A 27,659-nucleotide genomic window follows, 5' to 3' on the forward strand; every position below is an offset into this window, starting at 1 on the left:
CTACAGCAAAAACTACCGCATGAAATAGAACGAAATTTGGTACACATATGTGCCCCTATGTGAACTTGTGCCCATTGGTTTTTGGCGCGAATTCCTCCAAGGGGGGTGGAGCAATGGGACGTTTTTTGAGTTACGCGTGCTTGCTATTCCTCAGAAAGTAACTGGCGGAATCAAACAAAATTTGGTCCATATATTGCCATCAACAGGAACAGGTGCTGATTCAATTTTGGTGTCAGTAATTCAAACGGGGGTTGAGCTATAGAACGTTTTTTGTTGTCAATTGTGACTGCTGTGTCTCAAGAAATAATGAACGGAATGAAAGAAAAATTTATCGGCAAGTAGCCCTTAGTGGGTATAAGAGCTGATTTTATTTTGGTGTCAACAGCTAGAAAGGGAGTAGCGCAATCGCCCATTCTTTTTTTCCATTCTGAGTGCCCTATCTCAAGAAGTAATACTATGTTCTGGTTGAAATTTGGAATATATGTTAATCCATATGTAAACAGGCTTTGGTTCAATTTTGACGCCAATCCCTCCAAGAGGTGTTGATTTTTTTTTTTTTTTTTTTTTTTTGCAAATAAAAATAGCTTTATTAATGCAACAATAAGAAAGATAAATCGTAATAGATTGTCGTCTGCGTATTTCTCGTGATTTTAATTGTATGGAAATGATCAGAAATATTATCTCAATGATTTAAAATTTTTAACTGTTGCCATCTTATGTTTGTTAACAAATAAAATATTTGTAATTAATTCAAGCAAGGCTTTTAAAATAACTTTCAATTTTCGCTCTTTGCTTTGCTTTTGCAATAATTCAGACATTGGGATGGTCCCTAGTTTTTGCATGTGTAATTTTGTTTTTGTTGGGAATATTGCATATTGTCAAGCATGGGGAGGGATCAGAAAAAAAAAAGAAAAATATAGAAGAAAGTTTCGTGATGGCCACAACATACTAGTTAGTTTTGATGTCTTTATTTTAAAAAATGCAATCTCTTTGCATCTGATTCGAGGATCAAATTTTTCTCATTTTTATTGCTTACTACCCTTTGTTAAGAGGAAAATAAATGAAGTTTCTTTTTATTTTTATTATAAAACATTTTTCGAGCAAAATTCTGTGTGAGAGTCTAAATATAAAAAGTTGATTGCTGGTTTAATTTTGTTTGCTTCCATTACATCAATAGTTATTAATATATTTATCGTAGAGCTTTAAAATGCAGTTCAATAATTTTGCTTAAATTCTTTTATATGCTGTTTTAAATACTTTTAAAGCCTTTGTTTAAACATTTTTTATTTCTTTGCATCTGCTGTGGCAACCAGATTTTTTGCATTTTTGTCATTTATTATACCTTTTTAAGAGGCAAACAATAACAGTAAACTGGAAAGTTGTGTGCTGAATCACTGGCTTAATTTAATTTTGTTCCTGTTATTTTAAGCCTTTTAATGCATACATATCATCTCTAGTTAGTATTTCTCTTCGGTATCAATAAGTAAGTGAAATCTTTGAATAATTTCATATTGTATTGATTGGGCAATTTATACATTGCATCTAGTTTCAATATTATCAGTAGCATTCATTACTTTAAAAACATTTTCGAGTGACAAACAGCAACTTTGTTGTGATACTTTTACCGTAAAATAACTTTTTGGATATAATTTGTTTTATACAGGCTCAAAAGTGGCTTATAACTCATTAACAATTTAGTTAAACACAAACACAATATTTTGACCTCATGCACCACACACAAAGGCTCATATTTTTAATAAATTACTTAAGGTAGACTAATATTTTTACTATTTGCAAAGAAAAAAATATGGTGCTGACTTAACTAGTCGATGATTAATATGAAACTCAACTGTGATACCACCACAAGCCGCTTGGAGCGGTTTATGATCAGTCTTTCATATGAATAATCATCTTGTAATATGAAACACTACATCAATTATGTGCACATTATTTTGATTACCTGTGTATCTGTATCTATGTATTTACATGTTTATGTCATGAAATTCTCGATGTGTTTATTGTACTATATTAATAAAAACTTGTTTTTGCAGTATGACTCTTCATGCAGTACTGACCAGAAAATTATTTCAATGAATCTCTTAGCAACTGTGTGTCATAAATTAGGAAAGTTTAAAGGTGAGGAAGTAATTTATTTACAATAGTCCTGTTTTTAAACTTTGCCATATTTTCTGATGTAATTTATCCAGATTTTTAATGCATTCTTTGCAGTAAGTAGAATTTACACTGTTGTAATAATTGTGCTACAATTTGTCTGTTCTTCTAACAATTCAATGAACTTCTCCTATTTCCGTTTTTAGTTATCTATTCGTTTTTTACATTTATGATATACATTTAAACTACTCTACATTTTGTATAAATGTATATCAAGTCCGGTTTCCGGAGATAAGTTTCCCCCTCAGACCATCATTCGTTCCGAGCCAACACATGCACCCTAAAGTTATATATGCAGTATCCGTCCCAATAAAGTGGAATTCCCCTTCAAATAGGGAAGATGCTCATCAAATTCCCTTTGTACTGATCAATTCTGAGGCTGAAATTGCCATATGTATATCGAGCATTAAACTTTTTACGAAATGCAAGTCAAAAAGTTTATTGTTTTAGTTATTAACACTAACTCAGGTGCTTCAATTCTAAAATTTCAAAAACTTACAATGATTTTGAAGATGTTGATTTTGCAAAATTTTTACATCCTCTCATAATTTCTGAAAATCCAAGCATTTTTTTTTTTTTTTTTTTTGAATCATGGAGCAAAAAAAGTTAATAGTTATTTTCAAAATCTTATATCTTAACAAACATGCATATACTCCTACTCATATGCATATTCTGGTAATTATATAGTGACTTGACTTGAATCTCTTTATGCCTCAGAGGTGCATAAGGACGCAATTGTCCTCCACTCTTTTCTTTTGAGTGTCTTCTCAACACATGTCCAGTTCAGTCCATCTCTTTGTTTTATTTCGACTGTTATTGGTTTATTTGGACAGAATATTTTTAAAACATTTCTAAGCATAACTGTTTTGCTTCTTGTTTCGTTAATTTCCAACTTTCATTGCTATATAAAGCAGCACTGCTGCTTTGTGGCTCTTTAAAAATAAAAGGTAAAATTTGAAAATCATTGTGCTTAAACCTGAAAACAAAGATTTAAATTTTCAATTGAATGATTAATTATGTAGTACTAATCTCCTTTTTTGTAAAAAAAAATTAAGTATTCATAAGTGATGTTTCAGAAAATGTGTTGTGAAATTCAAGAAATATCAGGGATATGCCAGCTGTGCCAATCGCCGATCCTACGCCAAACTGCTCCCACCAAATGGACTTTTCTGTGCCAAAACTGCAATTTTGCATTTAATGTTGCAATTCCTTCAGTATATTTGGCAGTTTTGATAGAATATATCATCACGTTTATGCATTTGGAGTTTTTACGATTTTTTGGCTTAGTCCCGATTTTTTGCGCATTTCAAAATCCAATTGCATCTGCTTTTAAATAAAAATTTTTTGTATGATTCTGTTCCATTGACTAAAAAAATTTTGCAATGATCATTATTTTCAACCTTTGCTATCTTTTGTTTTCAGTATATAATGATTTGTAAATTCATCTTCTTGCCACGCCCACTCGAAAATGTCAATCCAGTTGCATCCAAATTGATTTAAGCGAATGCCATCATTTGTAAAAATTAATATTGTTCACCAGTTTATAATCTTGGGTTTCTTAAGATTTTTGGACAGAAAATTGATGTTTAGTTTTGGTTGGAGACACTTAAGGTAGCAAAAATCTGGGAATTCTAATGCTCTGGTAATGAATATGCAGACATTTCAAGTTTCTCAGATTCAGGCATTTTTTCCATATTTTTAGTCTATCTTAAAATTTTTATTTATTTATTTATTTATTTTTCTTTTTTCACATTTTTCATATTTTTTCATGTGTGTTTAAAAATTCCTTTTTTCTCAAAATATTTTTTTTCATTATAATTTCATTATTAATTTTGTGATTAAAAATCAAACGGTTAAAAATAAAAGGTTTTAATGTTGCCTTTGCTTGATCTTCAGATTTGTTAATCAAGTAGTTCAGTATATAAACGTATATGCCAAGGGAAAAAAATAATAATAAGGTCAAATATAAGTGAATAACTTAAACTTACCTAAAAGAATAGAAAGAAAAAAAATCTAATAACTCTTTAAAACTCACTTGTAACTTGTTGAATTATAGTTTCTAAATTCAACCATTCTTTTGTGATTTTTTTAAAAGACTTTTTGAATATATTATATAAAAGCAAACAAATTTTAAAAATAGGTATCAGAGCACTCTAACTTAAATGTGCACTAAATCAGTGATCTATTAAGCAAAGTAAATGTGTGCACTAAATTTATAACAAAAGAAGTGTTAGAAAAAAGTAGAACAGGACAGGACTTGTCTTTTGTGAAAAAAATTTGACAAAAAAAAATTGTAATTAAGAGAGCTTCAATTTGTAGTTGTAGTTATTGTGTTTTTGCATCCTTAATCTCCTTTTTTATTATTTTATCATGTCACACGTATTTCTGTGTGTGAAATATACATAGTTGCTCTAAACTGATGCAAAATTAAAATTTTTGCTGCTGCAAGCTGCTCTAAATTTGCAATTTTACTGCTCCAGGCTAATCCACATTCACCATTTTACTGCTCCAAACTCAACATTTTCCTGCTCTCAAGAATGCTCCAAAAGCGAGTTTTGGTTTGCGCATCCCTGAATATAATGTGTGTGTGTGTAGTAGTAGTTCCTTACTTCAAAACATGCTTTTTGCTGTGACAATTGCAATTACACTATTTTTGTGCTCCAAGTTTCTACAAAACAAAACTTTTTGCTGAGTCAAACTGCTCCAAAGTCACTATTTTCCTGTGCCTGAAATTGCTCCAAAAGTGGGTTTCAGCTGGCACTTCCCTGGAAATATCCTTTTACTTAAAATCACCTAAGTGCTTGTGGAGTAAACTCGGCTTACAAGTGTTTCAGCTTACAGCCCAGATTGTAGTTATTTTCTACAGGTTTAACTGTAATTGTTATGTTGAATTCATGAAGTAGAAAAGTATTTTAATTAATTTTTAAAATGTGAAATTCATGATTATTATTGTATTTTGTTTCAGGCGTATTGGAGGAAAATTGAATTTATCTAATTGCTTCAATACATTTTTCTTTCTTGCTACAAATGTAATGTATATGAGATGAAGTAAAATTCTCTGGGCAATCATTTGATCTTTGTAATTTACCTATTTATTTTTTCAGAGGAATTGGAAGCTTTACATTGCTGTATAGATGCTCATAAATCTTGTCCAGAATTTTGGCTGCGACTTGGTCTGTGCTATGCGGGCCTTTTCAAAATAAACTTACCCGGATGTTCAGCCTTCAATTCTGTTTTGGAGTCTGAATGTGAACCCTGTTGTGCCTTCAGTTCTAAACAGTATTCTTGCCATTGCTCTTCTGTTCAAGAAAAGGAAGTTTTATCACCTCCTGCTGTCGAAAGTGCCATTCCTTCATGTAGTTCCTCAAGCTCAACTAAAGACATTTGCTCAAGCACAGAATCTACAGTTGACACTAACAAATGTGAAATTTGTGCATTAGGTGTTCAAATAGTTTCCACATGTTTAATTCACACCAGGTATGTTTAGTTTATTATTATTCCAATACTGGCTGCCATTGCCCAGTTTTGCACGGTCTACCTCGAAAATTAAAGTTATGTCAAGTGACTCGTGTTCAATAATTAGGCTTGAACAAAAATAAATCTGTAAACTTTCCCGACAGTTTGCAAAAAAAACAAAAAGGAAAGATTTTAAATCCCTCGATTTCAGGAAAGGCCTCAAAACAAAAGTCAAAATTTTATTCGTTTGTATTTGAGAAAAAAATGGCAACAGATCTTTCTTCTCAATAATTTTCTTTACGCTACAAATTTTAATAAAAGCACTGTTCAACAATAACCTTGATCAAATACCAGTTTCTAATTGAAGGCTAACCTACAATTTAGCATGAAATTAGTTTAAAATGTTCTAATTACCTTGGAACAGTTTATCTAATGTAGAAAAATTAGGGGTTTCTATGGATATTTTACTCTAATTTTTGCAAGCTTTTTTTTTTTTTTTTTTTTTTTTGCCCTCATATTATATAAAAAAAAAAAAAAAAAATTTGGGGTCCCAAAATTGAAATTCAATGGTTCAGTTCTTTTTTGGGATTTGAAAAACATTCTTGCGTGCCCGAGTACCTGCCTGCCAAATTTGCTCGAGTTAGGAAACTTTGCTCTGTTTAGGAAACATACACACATACATATATATGTACGCACATATTCTCTGTTTTATTTATGTGGAGTCTGAGCTTCTGCTTATGCACTGGTTCAAAGAACCACGAGAAAAATACTATGATTTATGATTGAGATTGAGAAAAAATCCTGTGATTGTTTTAAATAACTGGCTATCCTTATATATTATTTCTGTAGCCTGTTTTTGGTTTCTATGCGAGATTTTCCTCAATTCTTGATCGATTTCTTTGACTTACACCTTATTTTAAAGCTTATCATGCAGGCTACTGACGAAAAATAGACCCACGGTCTAAAAATTGTTTTTTCGGGCACAAAAACCTGTTTTAAAGAACCAGAATGAGGTTTTCAGTTAAATTTATAACTTTAACTTGCACAGGTACCGACAGAGCTGAATAGCTTGATCGGCAGAGTGTTCGACTGCTAACCAGGAGAATGCGTGTTCGGGCCCAAGTCCGGACAATCTGCATCAAAAAATTAGAAAAATATTGTGCATTACATGAACAATGAATAACAAATATGAGGGAATACATGAGGTAGAAACGCTCCTAGCTGTTATGAAAACTTGATGCAACATGGAGCTAAATTGATACTCAAATGTAAGGGGGTTTTTTTTCTTTTTTTTTTTTAAGCTTTGACTCCGGGAAGAAAATTAAAGGATAATGTAAGCAAAAATATAAGTATCAGGTTTAAGATTTCAGACTACATTGGAATTGTTTTTTGTTCAGTAAAATATAACAAATCGTATGTTGAAATATGGATTCTTCTAATGAGTATTTGACTCTTGGTACAAATAAAAAAATACTACCTCAATTTAAAAGGTAATATATATATTTTTCTTCTTTTTGCAAAAAAAAAAAAAACAAATAGCGTATCACATTTTTACTACATTTGAAAAGCTACGCTTAAAAAAGAACTTAGTTCAAATTATTTTGTATTTTAACCGTGCTGTTAAATGATGAACACGTGCTGCCTGGTTCAAACGGTTATGACGGTAACAAGTTATAACGGTTCAAACAGCCTGCGATAACAAATTGTAAAAATTTTTAAAAATAAAAACACTTCTAGGCAAGAAAAAAATTCAAAATTACCTGTGGTTTTTTTTTCGGTAGAGCGTTCGGCTATAAACTGTTTGAACTTCAGGCCAGTTCGGGCTGTCCGACATAATAGCAAATTTACAGTAATATTACGTATTACATGTACTCATAACATACAACAGATAACACACGTAATAAAATTAATGCAGTGGGAATGCTATTTGGTGTTTCGACTCCTTTATGCAGGCTACAGTTATCATTCAGATAAGTTGACTGCTAATTGAAGGGTGTTCTTCCCTTTTTTTTAAAGCTTTGACTCCGTCCAGACCACTGAGCATAATGTAAACATAAAAAAAGTATTAGATATACCTCAAGGGAATCCTTTTTGTGCAGAAAAACATTTTCATTATATGCTGAACTGTAGATTTTTCTAATAGCAGTGTTCGAACTTTTGTACAAATTTAAAAATACTACGCCAAATTAAAACTACGAGTTTCATCCTGTAAATCTTCAATTATTTTTTCGAATACGATATAAAACATTAAAATTGTTATCAACTTAATTAGCAAGAAATCATTTTCTACTCCTCATCTTTCGGTAGAAAAAAAAAACATTTTGTCCACGTTCGAAAAATTATACTTAAAAAATGGACTCAGTTCAATTGGTTTTGGTTTTGAATTTTAAGTGTTCGATTAAAAGAAAAACATGTGCGGGCATTTAAGCCGTAACGGTTAAAGCAGCCTGCTATGGGAAATTGTTCAATATTCAAAAAAAAAAAAAAAAAAAAACACTCACTTTCAGTCTAATTTATTACTTCTCTAGAGTGTTTGTTTTAATCGCTACGTGAGATCTTCCTCATTCTTTAATCAAAATCAATGTTTTACGAATAATTTTAAATCGTATCATTCTGGCTAATGACAAAACAGCCACGCATGGTCTCTTTTTTTTTGGCGAAAAGTTTTTTTTGCTGTTTTTCACTATGCATTCCTTTAATGAATAGCATTCGAAAAGTAAGGCGCAATTGCTAGGTTTCTTGGAGTGTCGTGCTGTTAATCAGAATGGCGCCAGTTCGTATCCGTACCAATAAAAATATTTCTTTTATGTTTTTTTTTTCCGTCAGATGCTCACGTGGGCAGGACTATACTTGCCACAACCTGTTTTTTCACATGCAAAATTACTGCTTTTTCACGAGTCACTCAGCCACACTTTTAATGATATTTATGTTTGCATTAAAATTACGCGCAACCAAAAGATGAGCGATGATCAAATTTGTCACAACATTGTCACAACGTTGTATTTAACGAGGTTTTGTTCATGATGTCTTCAAATTACATGCCTTCTCTTGTGCGTTTACTTTTTTTCCGTTTACTTAAATTCGATTACTTTTTTCGGTTCTTTTTCATAATGTTCTTCTTTGAAATTTTTAAAGAGAGAATGCCACGTGAGACGATTCAAAGCAGAGTACGGAGTTCCGCACGGGTCGACTAGTTAATGAATTAATTTTCAAAAGTATTTTTCCATCAAAGATAACACTTTTTTTTTAAATTGCTATAACGCTATTACAAACTAAAAATTTCATAGTTGGCGGCATTCAATAACTATATTTTCTAAATTCTAGGGGTTGGCATATACTTGTATCGTCATTCGCTGCAAGCAATTTTTATAGTATGGTTAAGGCAGAAAGTGAACAAGTAACGAAACCGAGTGGTGTAAAAGTACCTTTCCAAATTTTATCTAAGAATGAATTGATACAATTTAGCTATAAAACTGAAAGCATATTATGTTTTAAACTCATTATAACCTTATCTTTTTACATGCAACTTAAATATTTTTGTGGAAAATAGCTTTTAATTAATTATAAGCTTTTTGTGTTACAGGGTGTTAATGGACTCAGGTGGAACAAATCTTTTAGGTGTTGAAAGAGACGAAAGGATAAAAGAAAAGGTATACATAGTTTTTTTTAACCTATCTGCAATTACTTTTTTTTCTTCTCTCTCCCTCTTTAACGCTGCAAATGTAACACCTTTTTGTTTCTTTCCAGATATCAAACAGCTTGAAGCATATGGAAGTTGAACAGTCATTTATTGATGTTGCATCCAAAGTAGGATTTCGTTTTTATAAAAATTTTAATAGCTTTAATAAGGACGTTTGAAATTTTTGTCCGATGCAATAGAAATATTGCATTGACTAAATAATTGCATTACCTCTACTTGCTAATGTGTCAACTAGTTGAGCATGTTTAGTTTAATCAATTAGTAACTTAATAGTAATTAGAGATTTTGACTTTTTTTTGTGAGTGCACTTCATTTTAATTTCTTTTAATTAATTTTATTCCATCTTTCGATTAGATTCTGTGAATTATTCACTTTGAATTTTCACTATCGTTGATTTCATGGCAACTTTTAAATTAACTTGAAAAGATAGTGCAGAAAATTGACTTTATGCCATTCGGCCAGTTGTAATACACATACAGTTGATCTTCTAAATAACTAGAAAATCGCCTGTCAAGGTATGACGGGTGAAAATTGCTTCTTCATTTGAACAAAGCAATTGCCTATTTGGTGATATTTTGATAGTTGAAATTTTCACGCTAACTCCATTGGATTAACCCTAAACTCTAGTATATAGTGTTTATTGTTGACCACTTTTTTGTTACTTCATTCTCCTAAAATTAAGTCAAGTATCCCAATAAAGCAGTTAAATTACCAGATCCAATTCAGCCTTGTCAAAATAAACATTGCCCTGCATGTCAAACGTTACCAAAAATTATTTTCAAATTATGCTGTGGCGCGAGTTTTATTGTTGATGACATCAGATACTTGATCAGAGAATTCACAATTATATGTATGAGGATTGTTCTTGTCAGGTGTTCAAAAAAGAAAAAGTGCAGTACAGCAAATTTTAGCCTTTTAACCTTCCAGTTTTTTCTTATAATACCTATAAAGAGATGTGTCATATCTCTTTGATTTTCAGCTCAGATAGATATTCTTCTGTTACCAAAAAAAAAAAAAAAAACCTCCCATCCTTACTGTTCCTTTTTATTTTCCCTTTATCAGTTGTACATCTGTGATATCTAGGCTGGCTAAAAAGAATTGCAATGTATCAAAGTACATGTATCCCTCGTATAACACTGTTTCGATATTACACGTTACAAAACTTTAATTTACAGCTACACGGTTTTGATGTAATACGAATTTTAAAAGAAGTAATTTCATTTTCGCTGAATACACTGTTAAAAAATGTATGATAATAACTGTAATAAGTTTACACTTTGTTTTTATGAAACTTTTACGAAAAATTCTCTCTTCGGCTCATAAGTTTAGTTTTCCCATATAACACTTACTTTTAATTTTTAAGTACATACTTTATTTTTCTCATCAGTGTTCTAAAAGCAAAAAAGATGAATATTATTTTGTTTCCAATGCATTGTAAGAAAATAATATTAGGATTAAACATAAGCTAAATTTGGCAAACGATAATTAAAAACTATAGTCGAAACATAAAACAAAATAAATAGAATAATTCTATTTATTTTATATTTGGTTTTGTTTTTGTTGCTCAGACTTTGCTTTTCTGATAGAATGCGTTTTGTTCTTAGTCGAGAAGTTTAATTTAGTTTTATCTTTTGTAGCAACTCTTATTTTTAAAATCAGTTTGTCTTTGTATGTTCTGGTAGCCAGTTTTCATTTGTATGTTCTGTTGAGCCGAAATTTCAGCTATTATAAAATTTGCACCTTGTGACTTGGTTTCGGTATAACATGGCACACATTCCTTGATTTATGTTATTTCAAGGTCTCGTACAACACAGTACACATTGACATGATTTACGATATGTATATGATTAATTAGGTCAAAATATAAGTAATAAAACTAGTTATAAAAAAGTCTCGTATAACACGGTTTCGATACTACACGGAACAAATTAACTGTGTTATATGAGTAATACACCCTTGGTACAGTCGATTCCCACTATAATGCAATTTGACTTACGCGAAATGGCTACAACGCGAATTTTTTCCGAATAACGAATTTTAGAGCTAACGCGAAATTTTCGTCCACAACACTAATTTTTTTGGAAGGAAGTATCTGCTTCATTATTGGCTACAAAATATTTATTTTGTAAACGTTATTACATCCTTTAAGTATCACTGACAGCGAAAGTTCTCACAGCAAACTAATCTACACATCGCGTTGTTAGTGCATCAAAAAACCACTCAGCATCTTTCATTTATTCATTTTTTTTTTCATTTTAAATATTAAAGTGTATGAAATTTCTGGCACCTCAGTGGCACCTTTATCTAAAGTTTGTGAAGATGGGAAGAAAAAGAAAGTTTCTGATTTTTTAAAAAAAAGCCTTAGATTCTCGATATGCTTGAATGCAAAACGTCGACGGTAGCACGACATTAATATAAGTGAATCTTCCATACGTACAGTTAAAAGTCAAAACAAAAAGATATTCGTAAAAGTTCAGAACTTAGTTTCAATATTGAAGCTTGCAGAGCAGTCTAGCAAAGTAAATATTATTAAAATAGAAGCTGCTCTTGTATTGTGGATTAAAGAGATAAGAAAGAGTGGCTGTTGCCCCAAATTGAAATGTTATAAAAGAAAAGGCAAAACAACCATATTTAAAAATGCATTAGATGAGAATAACGATCTGATCATAAAGCGTATATCATCATTATTTTCATTTTTTAAATATTATTACTGTATCTACTGTACAGTACTGTTATAGTTCAGAATTTTGTTATTAATACATACTTTGCGTACCCTGTTGTTTTATTTCATGTCTATATCTCTCATTCATCTTGAGCATTTAAAATATTTCATGTACATTCATTCAAAATATTTCATGTTCATACGGTAAAAATTCAGTTCTTTATTAAAGGAATTGTAGTGTGTAGTTAAGGAATTTTTTTAAAGCAACTGTATTCAACTTTAGAATTTTTCAAATATGCCTATTTGGGTCATTCCATGTCAAGTGATCCAAAATTTGGGAAATTTTTTCCCTCACCCTTTTGTATTTCTTTGAAATTTGGCTCATCGATTGTACCCTTCGAGGTAATCAAAAGTTCAAATTTTTAGATTTTTATCCCTATTATTTTTTTATTTATGACACTTTGATTTTTCAAAAAACCCTCTTTTTTTCATGGATGCTTGAACATAAAATGGATGATAACTCAGCACCAAATATAGATAAAAAGATTTGGTAAAAACCATTTTAAAGTACATTAGTTGCTGTTTAATGGGATATGCAACATAACTAATTTCAAAAAAAAAAATTAATTTTTAAAAAATGAAATTTAAATTTTAAATATAAATTTCTCAGAAAAGGTATAATTAATTTTTTTGAAAAAATTCTGATGTAATTTATCTTTATTTGTGCAAAGTTTCAAGTTGAGATCTCAATGGGATCATATTTTTATGAATTCTTAAATAAAATTTGACTTATGAAATAATGACATTTTTCAGATTCTAACTAGTTAAATATGAGGTCCTCTTACTGGGGATGGTCTAGTAAGTAGTAATTGATCATGACTATGCTTGAAATGAGCTGACATGAATTTGTAGATTGGCAAGCCCCCGCCCCCCATCACTTTTAATTTTTTTTTTCAAAACTTTTCAAAATGTAAAATAAATAAATAAATAAATAAATAAACAACCAAAATGAATAGTAAACTTATTAAAAGTTGGTAAATGTTCTTCTTTAAAGCAAGAACCCCGCACACCACCACTTTTATTATTATTATTATTATTTTTTCAAAACTATTTTCAAAATGTAAAAAATAAATAAATGAATAAAATAAAACAAAATGAATAGAAAACATATTAAAAGCTGGTAAATTTTCTTCTTTAAAGCAAGACAAAGTACATTACAACACCTACGATTAACACTAAACTAGTATCACGCCTCACCTAATGCCCTTTTTTTTTTTCAGACCAAGTGTTTCTTTTTCAATCCTTACTTCACAAAGTGTACTTGATTAATTCACTATCTGATAAGGAGTTATGATTCATTTCATCCCCTACCCCTGCACCAATTTTCAATTTTGGAGGGAAGAAAGAAATAGCTTGGCCCAAGATCATAGCAAAATAGGAGTGTTTGCCCCGTGTTGTTCCATTCTTTTCACACTGACTTAAAAATAAATCCAAGTATCAGATCATATGTCTGTCTGCATAAAACTGTCTTTCTACAACATTTGGAGTGCAGCTGTTTTTTTTTTCTTTTCTTTTCTTTAAGGCTAGTTTTCTTTTTAATTTCAGTTGTAAAGGAGAGCAATGCAGCGAGATCTATTTATACATGTATTAAAAGCATTATAGATCAAATCAAATTTCCCTAGTTTGAGCAAAACCTTCCATGTTGTTAAGCTTCATTCCAGATTGCCCCCTCACCTCTGCCGTCCCACTTTCCGAAAGAAAACAAAAGCTGCAAATGAGTTTTTCTATTTGTCTGTTAAAGTTTTTCAGACTTTTAGTTTTTATGACCCCCCGCCATTTATAAGCCTTAGTCACTACTGATGTTTTAGTAGCGTGCGTCCCAATTTATTATGATTATAACTCTTACATGCCAGCTTTTTTTTTTTATTTTTTTTTTAATACAGTTTTGAAAAAAAAAAAAAGATAAAAAGTGGTTGTGTGGCGGGGGGGGGGGGGGGGGGGGGGAGTACTAATCTACAAATTCATGTCAGCTCATTTCAAGCATAGTCATGATCAATCACTACTTACTAGATCATCCCCAGAAAGAAAACCCCATATTTAACTAGTTAGAATCTGAAAAATGTCATTATTTCATAAGTCAAATTTTATTAAAAAAATCATATAAATATGATCCCATTGAGATCCCAACTTGAAACTTTGCACAAATAAAGATAAAAGACACACAAATTTTTGAGAATTTTTTTTAAAATATTCATTATACCTTTTCTGATAAATTTAAATTTAAAATTTAAATTTCATTTTTTAAAAATGAATTTTTTTTAAAATTAGTCACGTTGCATTAAACAGCAACTAATGTACTTTAAAATGCTTTTTACCAAATCTTTTTATCTATATTTGGTGCTGAGTTATCTTCCATTTCATATTCAAGCATCCATGAAAAAAAGAGGGTTTTTCGAAAAGTCAAAGTGTCATAAATAAAAAAATAATAGAGATAAAAATCTAAAAAATTGGACTTTTGATTACCTCAAAGCAGGGTGGCGACAGATCAGGGAAATCAGGGAGATCAGGGAAAAGTCAGGGAACTTTATTAATCAGGGAAAAGTCAGGGAAATATCAGGGAATTTTGAAAAAATAACAAAAAATCAGGGAAAATTTATTTTATGAAGAATTTTTTTTTTTTTGCTTTACAAAATTAAGTACTCTAATTCCCTACGCATTTTCTGCCAATGATCTGTTAAAAAAAAGTAAAATTAATGAGGTGTGATTATACACTGCCGCATATATTTGTGCATCTTTTTTCCTCAACGTCAAAGTATTGAATCTTACTTATTAACCAAAGGATGAACTTCCTAAGATTGCTTCCGTGTCTGTTATGTTGTTTTTTTTTACCTAGCTTGAAATTTCCTTTTACACTTTCAATGCTACGTAAAAATAAACAACCATACAGGCAAAGAGGAAGCCTTCATTAATGCCTTAGCTTCTTTGCCTTTATTCCGTTGTCTTGAAGTGATTAGCGTACTGTAATCACGATCTCAAGAAGAAATCTTTGGTTTTTGAATTAATACTATAAAAGCTTAAAAGTTATCACTTCTTTGCATTTTCAATTTAATTCCTAAAACTGAACTTTCAATAAAAAAAACTTTGTTTTTTGCTGTTATACTATTTGTTGCCACCGCAGATTATAAAGGTTTTCTCTTCTTCAGACTTAAGTGATTCTTTAATTTTATAACCAAGTTGTATTCTTTTATATGTTTTAAAATTAACTAATTGCTCTTTTTTTTCTTGCATTTCAAAGTTTTTTGTTACAAAAGCAATCTAAGATTTTTTTTTTCATTACATACTGAAATGATTTTAAATAGAGTTAACTTGTGTGCTTAAGAAATTTTTTTTTATATTGTTAAAATGCTGTATTCATTCATTAAAACCTATGTTCTTGATTAGAGAAAAGCTCCCTATGAATGGATGTCAAATGGTTTCATCTGTTTTGCATAAATATTCTATTCTTTCACTATTACTTGTTATTCTTGCAACAATTATTATACTGTTTGAAAACTTAGTTCAAAATGACTTTAATTACTTTTTAGTTCTATCTTAAATACACATATGTTTTTAAGAGAAATTTTAATAGTTTCTTAAAATTCTCATGCTAAGTGGTTTCTGGAAGTGAAGTATTTTTTTTTTTAAATTTTCTATAATCTTTCTATTGTAGAAAAATTTAATGTACTGTTTTGTAGGTTCCCCCCCCCCCCAAAGATTGACTTGATATATTTTTTTAACCATTTTATTAAAAAAAAAAAAGTAACATCTTTTGAAAATATATCTTTAGTTCAACAACTTTACACAGCTTAAAACGTTAAAAATGCTGCATTTTACACAGATATACAATGGATTTGAAGTAGAGCAAAGAAAGAAAACCATTATCATTGGTAACGTAAATCAGGGAAATTTGGTGAACTTAATCAGGGAAATCAGGGAAAAGTCAGGGAACTTTTTTTCACAGTTCCTGTCGCCACCCTGTCAAAGGGTACAATTGATGAACCAAATTTCAAAGAAATACAAAAAGGTGAGGGGAAAAACTTTGGATCACTTGACATGGAATGACCCATTTGTGTTAACTTCTAACTTAATTATTTCTGTGCTTTTGCATTGATCTAGATTATTCATTTTTTAATTTAATTATTGATTTAGGCACAGTCATCATAATCGAAATTATTGCCGCCAATTGTTACAGGCAGAGGCACACCCTCAGATTTTTATTATGATATCATGTTACAAATGTTGGGTGCTCACAAGGATTTTCATGGCAAAAACTGTACCAACTTTTTGGGGGTTAATTTTAGAGGTTTAATCTCATTTGGTAGATTCTTGTTCTGGGGAGTGCTGCATAGGATTTCAGGGGGTCTGCCATCAACCTTGGAAGGGATAGGCACCCCTGTAAATTCACTTTTGTAACAACTGACCACACATCCAAGCCTAACCTGCCTAACAATTTAACTGCTTGTGTTGTGATAACTTTCGTGCCCAAAGTCAATTTCATTTTTAATTTGGATACACATATCTGGGATTCTGAAGAATTATTCAGTGAAAGAAAAATTTAGTTATAATAAAAATAAAAAAAACTTTTTCATACTGCATCACAGGTAATGCTTAAACAAACATCATGGAATTTTTGCTTCTTATTTATAAAACTACTTGGAGCTCTTACTGCTTTTGACGATTGTGTGAGCTATTTTGTTTAAAAAATTAAAATGTTACTTTTGACCCCAGCTCCCAATGTAAAAATAACATCATTAAATGATAGTGCATTTTTAAATGAAATATTGTATCGATACAGGAATTCTGAGCTTTATATGTCTTATTCTCTTCTAAAGTAGCAGCTACATTATATTTTAATTTGAATATTTTTATTATACTGCTATTTCATTTGCATAATGATTGTTTTATTCTAAAATGATTTTTTTTTTTTTTTTTTTAGATGCTTGGCTCAGACTTCTTGGCAGGATTACAAGAAGTTCGTGAAAGTTCAGAACAATCTAATTTTTCTGAAATGTTGAAGCCAAATGTAAGTCCATTTCATCATTACTAAAAGCTTTAGTTCTATATTTAAACATTAAATTAAAATCTCACTTGCTTATAAAGATTCAGTTTTTAAATTGAATGTCTTAAGTTTAAACAATCATTAATGTTTTGTAAGATGCTGTAGAAATTAAAGTTTCCAATACTTCTGAAGAATAACGATTATTGGCATTTTGTGAGAGTGAGAATGTTCTGCTGTTTAAAAAATTCCCGCTTTTTAAAAAAATCTTACTACTCTCCTTGAAAGTTGGTTTTGCTTGTATAGCATACAATAGTAAAATTTGTAAGAAAATAACTTTTTTGAGAATAGGGAGGAGTTTTGTGGGATTTTATTTGGAATTTTCTACAATTTTATTGAGGGTTGCTCTCAGCCTTGATCCTTTCAGAAGAATGCAGTTTGGTGAAACAGTTACAACTATTAAATAATGTAATATAATCCATACTTTGGAATGTATTGGTGCTAAAAATGCATTAAAAAAGTGAGAAAATGATTGTGGCAAATTTTTTTTTTTTTTTATAACTACTTGTAAGATTTGTTCATTATTTTCAACCCCTAGCCTTGTAGAACATATATAAAAAAAAGGTCGAAAAAGAAGGGGAAAAAACTCTAATTTGGTTTGTTATTATCATCATAAGAATGTTAAAATTAGATTATTCTGTCACATAGGCATGACATTGCAAAAGAATTCTTTCTTACAGGGTTCGTACGTCCTTGAAAAAACCTTGAAAATTGCTTGGGAAAAAAAGTTCATTTTCAAGTGCTTGAAAACATTGAAAAATTTTTCAAACCTTGAAAGAGTTTCTTTGGTACCTCAGATTAATTTATTTTTTTGGTTAAATTTCGATATCTAAAAAAGGAATTATTTTGGAAACCATAACAACATTGAACTTACTCGGATTTCGCAGAAAATTTCTCTGGTTTTTATAAATTTCAATCTTTTTGCCTCCTGCAAATATTTAAATATTTTGGCTAATCGAATGTTATTTTCGCATATGCTACCTCAGATTAGCATATTTTATGTTTAATTTTAGTAAAAAACTAATACATTAATTTTATGGAAAACATACCAATGTTGAACTTACTCAGACTGTGCGAAAAATTGCTTCTCGTGTTTGAAATTTCAATCTTTTTGCATCTTACAAATATTTAAATATTTTGGCTAATCAGATGTTATTTTCATATATGCTACCTTAGATAAGCATATTTTATGTTTAATTTTAGTAAAAATAAATGAATTTATTTTATGTGAAACGTACCAACATTGAACTTAATTCACGAAAATTTGCTTCCCTTGTTTGAGGTTTTAACCCTTTTGAATCTTGTAAATATTTTTATAGTTTCGGCAATCAGAAATTATTTTGACACATACTACATCAAATTAGCTTGTTTTATGTTATTTTTTTAATAACTAAAAAATTAATTACTTTTGTTTTGCTTAATTACATATATACATATTTAATTTTGCAATTTTGATTTTAATTTATCATTAACTAATTCTTGGTTATTACAGATATTTTGAAAAAAAATTAAATTTAAGCAATTGAGGACTGAGCACCTAACATTTTAACTCAAAGTTTGTATTTTAAAGATTAAATTGAATATACAATTTTGTAAAGTTGAATTTATAAGTACGTCATTTTCTTTATCTGCTAAAATAATTAATGTATGTAACGGGTGATTGTGATTTGGTTATTCACTGAAAATCCAGTAGTGTTTGTTATGCTCCCTACTTCTAATTTTCCCCCTTTACCTCAATGTTCAAAATTACTACTTTTGTTGGATTGTGGGCACTTGGAACAGTTTACCAGAAGAGGCTGTAATCAGTAAAGGGGTAGATAGCTTAAGGAGGGTCATTGATCTTCATTGGGGTCCAATAAATTGACTAGGACCAGCCTAGCTAAGCCCATTGCCTGTTGCTAGTTATTAACAGGCACTGGGCCTGATATTTATCTGTATAATATTTTAACTTCATAAATTGTTTTAACATAAGCAACGAATTGTATGTATATCAAAAGTACTTGTTGTACACATGTATATTTAAGTAATAGGGGTTTTGGTTTTAAAAAGAATCCCCCCTTCCCCCGATTAGCTGTTTGAAACTTACAGGTGATTTTTTTATGAAATCGCAAACACACCTGAATAATATCACGCCCCTAAATTTAAATTCTAATTTCAACAGTAACCCATTTGTTCCCAAAAAAAAACTACTTTTGTCATTATGTATGTCAACTTCTTGTGAAACTTTTCAATTCGGAAATATTGCTAGGTGTATCTGAACTTGTACATTTATTGACTATCACAAGTTATTCAGTAAAAGCAGGCTCAAGTTTACATTCAGATAATTTATCACTTCTTAAGCAGCTTTTGCAAATTTTGAGGTTTGGAGACTGCACTGGGGACTTTCATAAAATGTTTTCTTTCTTACTAATTTTTAAATTGACTTTAGGACACTTGAAATGCCTCATTGCCTGAACAACTAATACATGCAGACAAATAATTTATTTATATTTTGAATACTTTTATAAATAATTATCAAACGTCTAATACTTTTGAGCTTAATAGTGCAACTGGAAATTACCTTCTAGGTGATGTTTTTGATTCTAACTGCACTTATATGTGTATAAACCACTCTCAATATTTGAAATAAATGTTGAAACCGGGTGGGGGGGGGGGGATGACTTCAAAACCTCCTCTCTAGCTATTCCATTGAATTTAGGTACTTTGGTTTCTTCCTATGAAAGTTAAAAAAAAAAAAAACTTTCATGAATGATTTTAATGTTAACTTGTATACTCTATAAAATATACTTCTTTGAATGTGAAGATTTCAAAATTAAACCTCGTGGGAGCTGCTTCTCTTTATGGCTGAGCTTTTCGGACATAAGCAGAAAAACTTTCGACACAGTAGATCTTTTTTTTTTTATCAAAGAGTCTCTTGTTGTAGAAAAGGCAATTTTGTTTTCCTTTACTTTTTTATATTATTACCTATTATTAATATGTTTGCATTAAATGAAATCTGCATACAATATTTTTAGTAAAAATTTATGATATCACCTTGAAAAAAGTTTTTTTGCCTTGAAAAGTGCTTGAATTTTTTTCTCCCTAAAGTGTATGAACCCTGTTTGTGATCAAAATATTGAGGTAACAAGCTTATGAACTCTGTATAACATTGAACTTTAACCTTATTTTAATAAAGAGGTAATCTGGGCTCACCTCGCCTCGTATTATCCGAAAAATTTAAAATTTACACCATTTGGACAACATAAGGAGGAGAATTATTTCCTTGTGTCTAGAAAAGGAAGTATGGTCTTCAGGAAAAAATTATCACTCGGGTTTCAATAAAATTTTCCATTTTAATAACGTCTAAATGAATTCTGTCTTTAGATTTTCATGTCTGTACGTATGTGTGAAAATTTGTAGGCAATTAAAACATGTATTTTGACTGTGCCCCAATCCTTTTGGACGAGCTTTCCATAACGTTGATATACACTTATCTATCTTGGTTAACACAAAAACAGTTAGTTGTATATGGTTTAATATTTGTATATGCAACTCATGTGGCATCAAGTTGTGTACTATTTTTTATTGCAATCAAATCTTCCAAATGGCATGTTAATACGTTTTTTATGGCAAATCAATGTCAAGTTTACGTATCGAGTTAATATTTCTAAGGCATTTCTTAATCCATATCTGATAGATGACGAATATTTCATACCACTTATAGGGCTAGTGTTGTTGAAACCAATTTCATTCAATGTACCTACTTGAGTTATGTATTTTTATTTTTACACTGAATGTAGTTAATAAGTTTTGCTTTAGCAAAAAAATTCTGTTTTTAAACTTTAATGAAAACTATTTTTTTAGCTACTAAAAGAATTAACTTGAACTATGAAGCACCTCGGATTAAGCGGGACCTCAAACTTTCGAAACTCTACCATATTTCAATTTAGAGAGAGACTAATGTTAAAGTTTTAAAATAAGTATTTGTTTAGTTTGAGAAAGCAAGTTTTCCAAGTGGCCGGACGATGAAGATCACTGCTATAAAACATGGAACACAATAGAAATGTTTTAATTTCGTTGTCATTCAGATTGTTGCCTTTCAATACATTGCTGTTTATATCTATTATGCTTTTCCACAATGGTGTAAACCAAATTGCCATCCTAAAATAGTTCAAAAAATTGTTTTTCTTGAGTAAAAGTAAAAAGTGCATTCACTTGTGCTTGTTGGAATGGGAATCTTAAAATGGAAAATTACATATTATGCATAGGGCGAACCGAGTTCGAGTTGCGTAGAATTGAAATACAGACCCTCGAAACTCTTGCCTAAACTCAGGTCGGGCATTCCAAAATTGATGTATTTGCTTTGTCGGAACAAAGTTTGAGCATCACTGGCAAAAAGGTAAAGGTACTTTCAAAATGTCCTAAGACTCATAGCTCAGAGACATTGAAGAACTTTTATATTTTAAGGATTATCTGAGATAAATGAGTTGCCAAAAAAGTATAAAATGTTTTTCTTTGATATTAACTATAATTTTTCTTTTTTTAAGGCTGAAAGAAGTGATCTTTGACAACTGACAATGTTCCTAAGCCTTTACGAATTGACAAAAATGGACCATATTTATATTGTGATGTTCTGCTTTTGTAAATAAAATCTCTTTTTTTTTACTCAATGATTTTCAACTTTTTTGCTGAAAAAATTCCAATTATAATTTTGCTGTGGGAAGGTAAAGAGCAATATCTGCAGTAACATGTTTTTGAAGTATTTAAAAATAAAACATTTTTAGATTCCTTGCTTGGGAAATTAGGGGATTAGGGCATTTAATGTTTTTACTATGCAAAAAAAAAAAAAAAAAAAAAAAATGCAGGCATTGCCCTTTACCTTCCCCGTAGCAGAATTAATTTTTAATTGCGAAAAATGTATAGAAATGAGTTATGACAAGCTAAAATTGCATGATGCTTCAAATACATTTCAAGATCACTACATGTAGTAATATAAAACTATTTATTAGAATCTACAGTTTCATCATTTTCAAAATGATAATCTGATTTTCTATGTAACTGCCAGTTATATTCTAACAGTCCTTTGTGAGTTTCACAAAATTCACTATATACATCACACAAAGTTTTAAATTCTTCCATTTCCAACTGGAAAGATCTTTTCTCACAATTTATTGCAGTTCTTCTCAAATATTCTTGTAACAGTTCTGGTTTGTTTTCTGGAAATAATAATCTAAAAATTGAAAAATGTGTTTTGGTTAGTATTGAGTGAAACATATCTCTATACTTAATAAAAATCAAACAAGCACTCATAGATAATAAAAAATCAAACAAGCACTCATGAGATAACTAGGTTGTCATTAATTATTAAGGGCAACACAAAATGTGCAGTTTCTGATGGACTGTTTATTAGGGTTTATCTAAAACAGAATTTTTTTTTAGAAAATTCTAAACATCAAATTGATTTTTTAAAAAAATACTTCTATAGACCCATAAATTTTATAATATTCTACAGAAAAAATCCTTTTTATATATATGTTTTTTTAAGTTAACTTGATATAAACGATGAAGTAAAATTATTGTAGAAAAAAGTTTTGCTCTTTTACAATATTTAGGTCTCCTGCATAGTACTCAAAAATAAGCAAAGTTATATTTTCAGTTTGGCTATAAATAATACATAAAATTTGCAGATTTTAACAGGTATTGATTTATACAAAATAGTTAACACATTTTTAAAAAGGCAAAGAAAATACTGTACAAACAAGGATATTACATAATAAAAGATAAGCCTTAGTACTACAAGTGTCTCGTTTTTATACATCAACTCTTATTTAGTCTTGTAGGTCCCTATAACAGAAAGTGTAATAAAAAAACAGACAGCAACTGATCTAATAGCATAATTCTTCTGTAAAACTTTTTTTCTTCGCAAATTTGAAAACTATTCCCAAAATAACAAGTACCTAGGAGTTAAAATGAAACATATTTTCCTTATATCGAATACATATTTTTTTTCTACTTCTAAAGTCATGCTCACTAGGTTGACTGTATAATCAGATCTATGGGCATGGCCAGAGACGGGCAACTGCCCCTCTCTAGATGAGAACCTCTAATTCCTATGCTCCTACCTAATTTTAATTTGCATTTTTAGGACTTGGATTTCCCAAAATTTCTGGAGGAAATCCGCTTATCAAAAATGGCATAGAATTTTTCCTTTGGAAATTTAATTCAAGCAATTTCCGGGATTGAACCCCCTCTTTGACCCCCTTCTCCTAATATCAAGAATAGCTTAAAACTGTGTAACCCTTGGAGCCTTCCCTCTTCTCCTGTCACCGAATGGAGACTAAAAATTTATTTTTAAACCTTAAATTCGGAACATTTTACAAGGGAAAGCTTCACACATCCCCTAAACGAACATCTCAACACAAAGTTTAAAATTTCGAAGTCAAAAACTTCTGGGAATAGCTACAGAATTGACTATTCTTCTAATGGCCCAGTCTCTCAATGTCACCAATCACCAGAGGTACCCTAAAATTACATCTTTAAAGCTTCTATTTCAAAACATTTCCAAGGAGAAGCCCAAATCCTTTGGCATCACCAAAGATGACATAAAATTGACTAAATATTCGGGAGGGAAGCCCAACTCCCCTTTTCCCTTAACTGTACAAAAATATCCAAAAGTTGTGAATTTCAAAAATTTATCCAGAGGTGGACGCTGAATCCGTTACCCTAACCGTCTCAAACACCACCAAAGATTGAATAACCCTGCGTTTTAAATCTTCAATTCTGAAAAAAAAATCGTGGGGAAGGTAACCGTCCTTCATTTGACATTAGCTAGGAGCCTAAAAGTTCTTTTAGAACTTGTACCATTTGATATCTTTTTTTTAAAGCTATAATATTTTATAAATTCACTTTTTTTTTTTTTTTTAATGTTTAAACTTAACATAGGAACTGGAAGAAAATTAGGCAATTGTAGCAGTTTCAAGTCTCTAGCTCCGCCTAAGAAAAATCAAATTTCGGATGGGAGGTTGGAGGGCAACTAAAGCCACTGTCATATTAGGCCAATGAGGTTTCTCCCTAATGGAAATCGTGGATATGCCCAAGATAAGATCTCTGACAATTAACAAGAAAATAAAATATTTTTAACAAGATTTTTTTTTTTATTATGGATGAATTGAATGTGATATTTCAATTATTGCTGTTGATAAACTATTAAAAATAAATTATACTAAAAATTATATATAACTCTTTGGAATTATACATTTTAAAACTACTTACTTGATTCCGTACAGGCAATACTTTTGGCGGTGATTAAATATCGTAGTTACAACTTTGTTTATAAGCTTAAATGGTTGATTAATTAAAGGCTTTATTCTTGGCACAAATTTTACAACACCAACATCAACTTCAGGTTTTGGAAAAAAAGCTTTTCCTAAAATAATGAAAATTGTCAAAATCGTACTAACAATTTTCAGTAATATGTAGATGTACAGCAAAATATCATTACTGCAAATACCAATACAACAAAATATCTGTTTCAATGAAATAAATATTCAGTCATGTTTTAGTTGACACATTGCTTGGATATTATGACTGAATTTCTACTGCAACAGACAAAATTTGAGGTGACTTGAAAAATCATTGTAATGCTTTTCAAAATTTAGCTAGTACAGTCAATTACCACATAATGCATTTTGCAAAAAAAAAAAAAAAAAAAAATTCAGCATCATTAACTTTTCAGTTTCCTAAAAACTTTTTTAAATGCCAAAAAAAAAAAAGAGAAATAGCCAATATTGCAACCTAATTTTGTCAACCTGGTCAAGTCTACATTACTTGACAAGAATCACTTGATAAATAAATAATAAGTAAATAAATACTACCAAAATAAAATTTTTGAAAGTAAGAAAATGAAATTGGGAAAATGTGTCTGTTGACCAGTCTGACCCCCCACCCCATACAAAAAACTATTTCTTGTTTGAAAAATCTTGGCGAGAACACCTCTTCTGCACCTATTATGTGAAATCCAAAATTACCGAACTTTGAGGATGTTAAGCTACATCTAAAAGTTAAAATTCTGAATTCAAACTTCCCAATAATTATTTTTTGCATTAAAAAAAAAAAAAACAAATAGAAGGGTAAGACGAGTAAAAAACCAGAATGTTTTTTTAAAGAACATTTTTTTGGACACCTTAATATAAATGACAGTATTTTTATGCGTTATCTCAAAAGAGACAAAAAAAAAAAAAAGTAATGCTTCATTCAAATATCTCTTGCCTTCCATTCTGTGAATACATTTATTCTGATATAATGGAATTTAGTATGCCCATTTTTTTTTTCTTATTAGCAGGGTTGAGTGATTTAAATTCAGTCGATAAAAAATCCATTGATTTAAATTATGATTTTTACAAGTGAGATTGCTTAAAAATCCCATTTAAAAAATGAAAAGGATTAATTTGCTCCTCTTTAATGTTTAACAAATAGATGTTGATCAAATCCTGTGTTTTCTTTTTTAAAAGCTGTAAAAACTATAAGGTGCTAGTCCATTATCTTTAGTCGCCCATACCCTTCCGTCACCTTTCCTTCTTTTCTGGTTTGTTGGCGCTACCTTGGGTAGACTTTACGATCAGAACTGATTTATGTTGCAAAAGTAAAAATCTTATGTCCCAAGCGATTTTATTGCTGCAATAAAAATGTTTACAATCGGCAAAAAACTAATGGTGGGTAGCTGCGAGCGCTTTTACCCCTAACATTATCCAACATCATCTAAAACTGGAACTTCAATTTCGAAATATTGCCGAAGGAGGGTTCCTGAACTCCATCCCTTTGATAATGCAGTCAAAAAGCGTATAAACGTGTGAAAGATGGAGTACAATTTCGTTTTGTAAGCTTCAATTCCCCCTCTTTCTCTAATATTTTTGAAGGAAAGTCACCCAATATTGGGATTTTGGGACTATCAGTTTGAAATAATAGATGTAAGAGTCCCTGAACCCCTCCTTTCCTGAACTTTACCAAAATGGCCTACCATTGCGTTTTTTGGGCTTCAATTTAAAAAAATTACTTGCACCCATGATACATTTGAAACTAATAATTAATATAAGCTCCCCGAGACTTAATAACATCACAGACACGTTTTGGCATGGAATGTACTAGACTGGCACATATAGTTTTCATTTCAACGTCTTTATACCATATGTCAAAAACAGACGAAATTAGCTTTTTCATCGTAGTACTATCAAACTTATGAAGACATAACCCACAAATTTTCAATCAGATTTAAATCTGGTGAGTTTCCAGGTCAATCCAGTACAGTAAGTTTGTTTTGAAAGCAGAAATTGGCAGTTTGTTTCAATGTGTGACATCGTGCCCCATCTTGTTGAAAAACGCCATCTCCGTTCGGCCAAAGTGTAGACATGGTTGGAAGCACATTTTGGGTCAATATCGATTCGTAGCTGGCACTGTTCATCATTCCTTCTATGGGAATGCAGAAACAACCCCAAAACATCTTTTTGGGCTGATACTTGGGTGCTTATTTAATGTGGTGTGGACAAAGAGGTTCTCTTTTGCTCCTTCTCAGGAACCTGAATCTAAATCCCTGAACCACAAAATGTGTTTCATCAGAAAATATATCATAAAACCTTTTCCCAGTCTTTCTCAGTCCATGTTTTATATTTCCGTGCCCATTCTAACCTTTTTTTCTTCATGCGAGGAGTGAGAAGCAGTTTCTTGTACGGTCAATGTGCTCTCCGTCCACACTCTAAAAGTCTGTATCTCACTGTTGAAGGTGCAGTGTCAACACCAGCTGCCACCATGGACTTGGACAGATCAAAACTAGGTAATCGAGGATTCATAACACTCATTCGATGTAAACTTTTGTCATCACGAGCCAAAGTTAATCTTTTTCGGCCGCATTTTCCAATACTTTTTATTCCAGCATTTCTTGTTGTCTTAAACCGCTGCCATATCCTCCCGACACTTGATTTACTCACTCCGCATACTTTGCCTATTTCTTCTAACGTTTTAGAAGTGTGTTCTCTAAGTGCAATCACTTTAGCATGTGTTTCAGGGCTGATATTCATGACTCCAGGGCTCGGAGTTGTCCTAAAATTCCTAATATTCCTAAAATTTTTAAAAATGTCCTAAAATTTACATTTTTGTCCTAATTTTCCTAAAATGTTATCAATTCTTTATCATTTTGATATTTCCAGCTGTCAAGCTGTGAATTTTTGCTTTTTGTTAAGCATCCGAACTTTCCCCGTCTTTTACGATCATCGAGCATTCCACGCGCGAATTCGTTCTCTCCTTTCTCTGATCGGGGCCAATGGGTAAAACCGATGACGTCATCAGGAATCCGCCTCCGCTTTGTATGACGTAGGGAAAAGGAAAGAGATAAACCAATCAAGTGCTGAGAGAAACTCCACGCGTTCGCAAACAGCTACCGATTGACTGCAGTTAACTGGTGACTAGCCGCTGACGTCATGTGATTAACCAACCGTGGTCGACCGGCAATATGCGAACTAGAGCATGCGAACGCATCATAGAACTTTTTTCTTGCGCTGTGAAGTAAAGTGAAGTGAGTTGATTTGTTTATTCCTCACGTTTGT

At 30.9% G+C, this 27,659-nt stretch overlaps 2 protein-coding genes across 2 annotated transcripts in view; one reads left to right on the plus strand and one right to left on the minus strand.

Annotated features, from left to right (window-relative positions):
• LOC129216103 (uncharacterized protein C8orf76 homolog) overlaps window positions 1–21,729 on the plus strand; it is an 89,381-nt gene extending 67,652 nt beyond the window's left edge. The window contains exons 3-8 of the mRNA XM_054850257.1: window positions 2,052–2,136; window positions 5,277–5,649; window positions 9,212–9,278; window positions 9,376–9,435; window positions 16,966–17,052; window positions 21,612–21,729. Of these exons, the coding sequence (XP_054706232.1) occupies window positions 2,052–2,136; window positions 5,277–5,649; window positions 9,212–9,278; window positions 9,376–9,435; window positions 16,966–17,052; window positions 21,612–21,632 (693 nt within the window). The 3' untranslated portion in view covers window positions 21,633–21,729. The remainder of the gene's footprint in view (window positions 1–2,051; window positions 2,137–5,276; window positions 5,650–9,211; window positions 9,279–9,375; window positions 9,436–16,965; window positions 17,053–21,611) is intronic.
• A 326-nt stretch (window positions 21,730–22,055) lies between these two features.
• LOC129216104 (dimethyladenosine transferase 1, mitochondrial-like) overlaps window positions 22,056–27,659 on the minus strand; it is a 52,945-nt gene continuing 47,341 nt past the window's right edge. The window contains exons 5-6 of the mRNA XM_054850258.1: window positions 24,337–24,490; window positions 22,056–22,294 (exon numbers count right to left, since the gene is read on the minus strand). Of these exons, the coding sequence (XP_054706233.1) occupies window positions 22,063–22,294; window positions 24,337–24,490 (386 nt within the window). The 3' untranslated portion in view covers window positions 22,056–22,062. The remainder of the gene's footprint in view (window positions 22,295–24,336; window positions 24,491–27,659) is intronic.

This window comes from Uloborus diversus, chromosome 2, assembly GCF_026930045.1.
Source record: "Uloborus diversus isolate 005 chromosome 2, Udiv.v.3.1, whole genome shotgun sequence".
In the NCBI taxonomy this organism is placed as follows: domain Eukaryota; kingdom Metazoa; phylum Arthropoda; class Arachnida; order Araneae; family Uloboridae; genus Uloborus; species Uloborus diversus.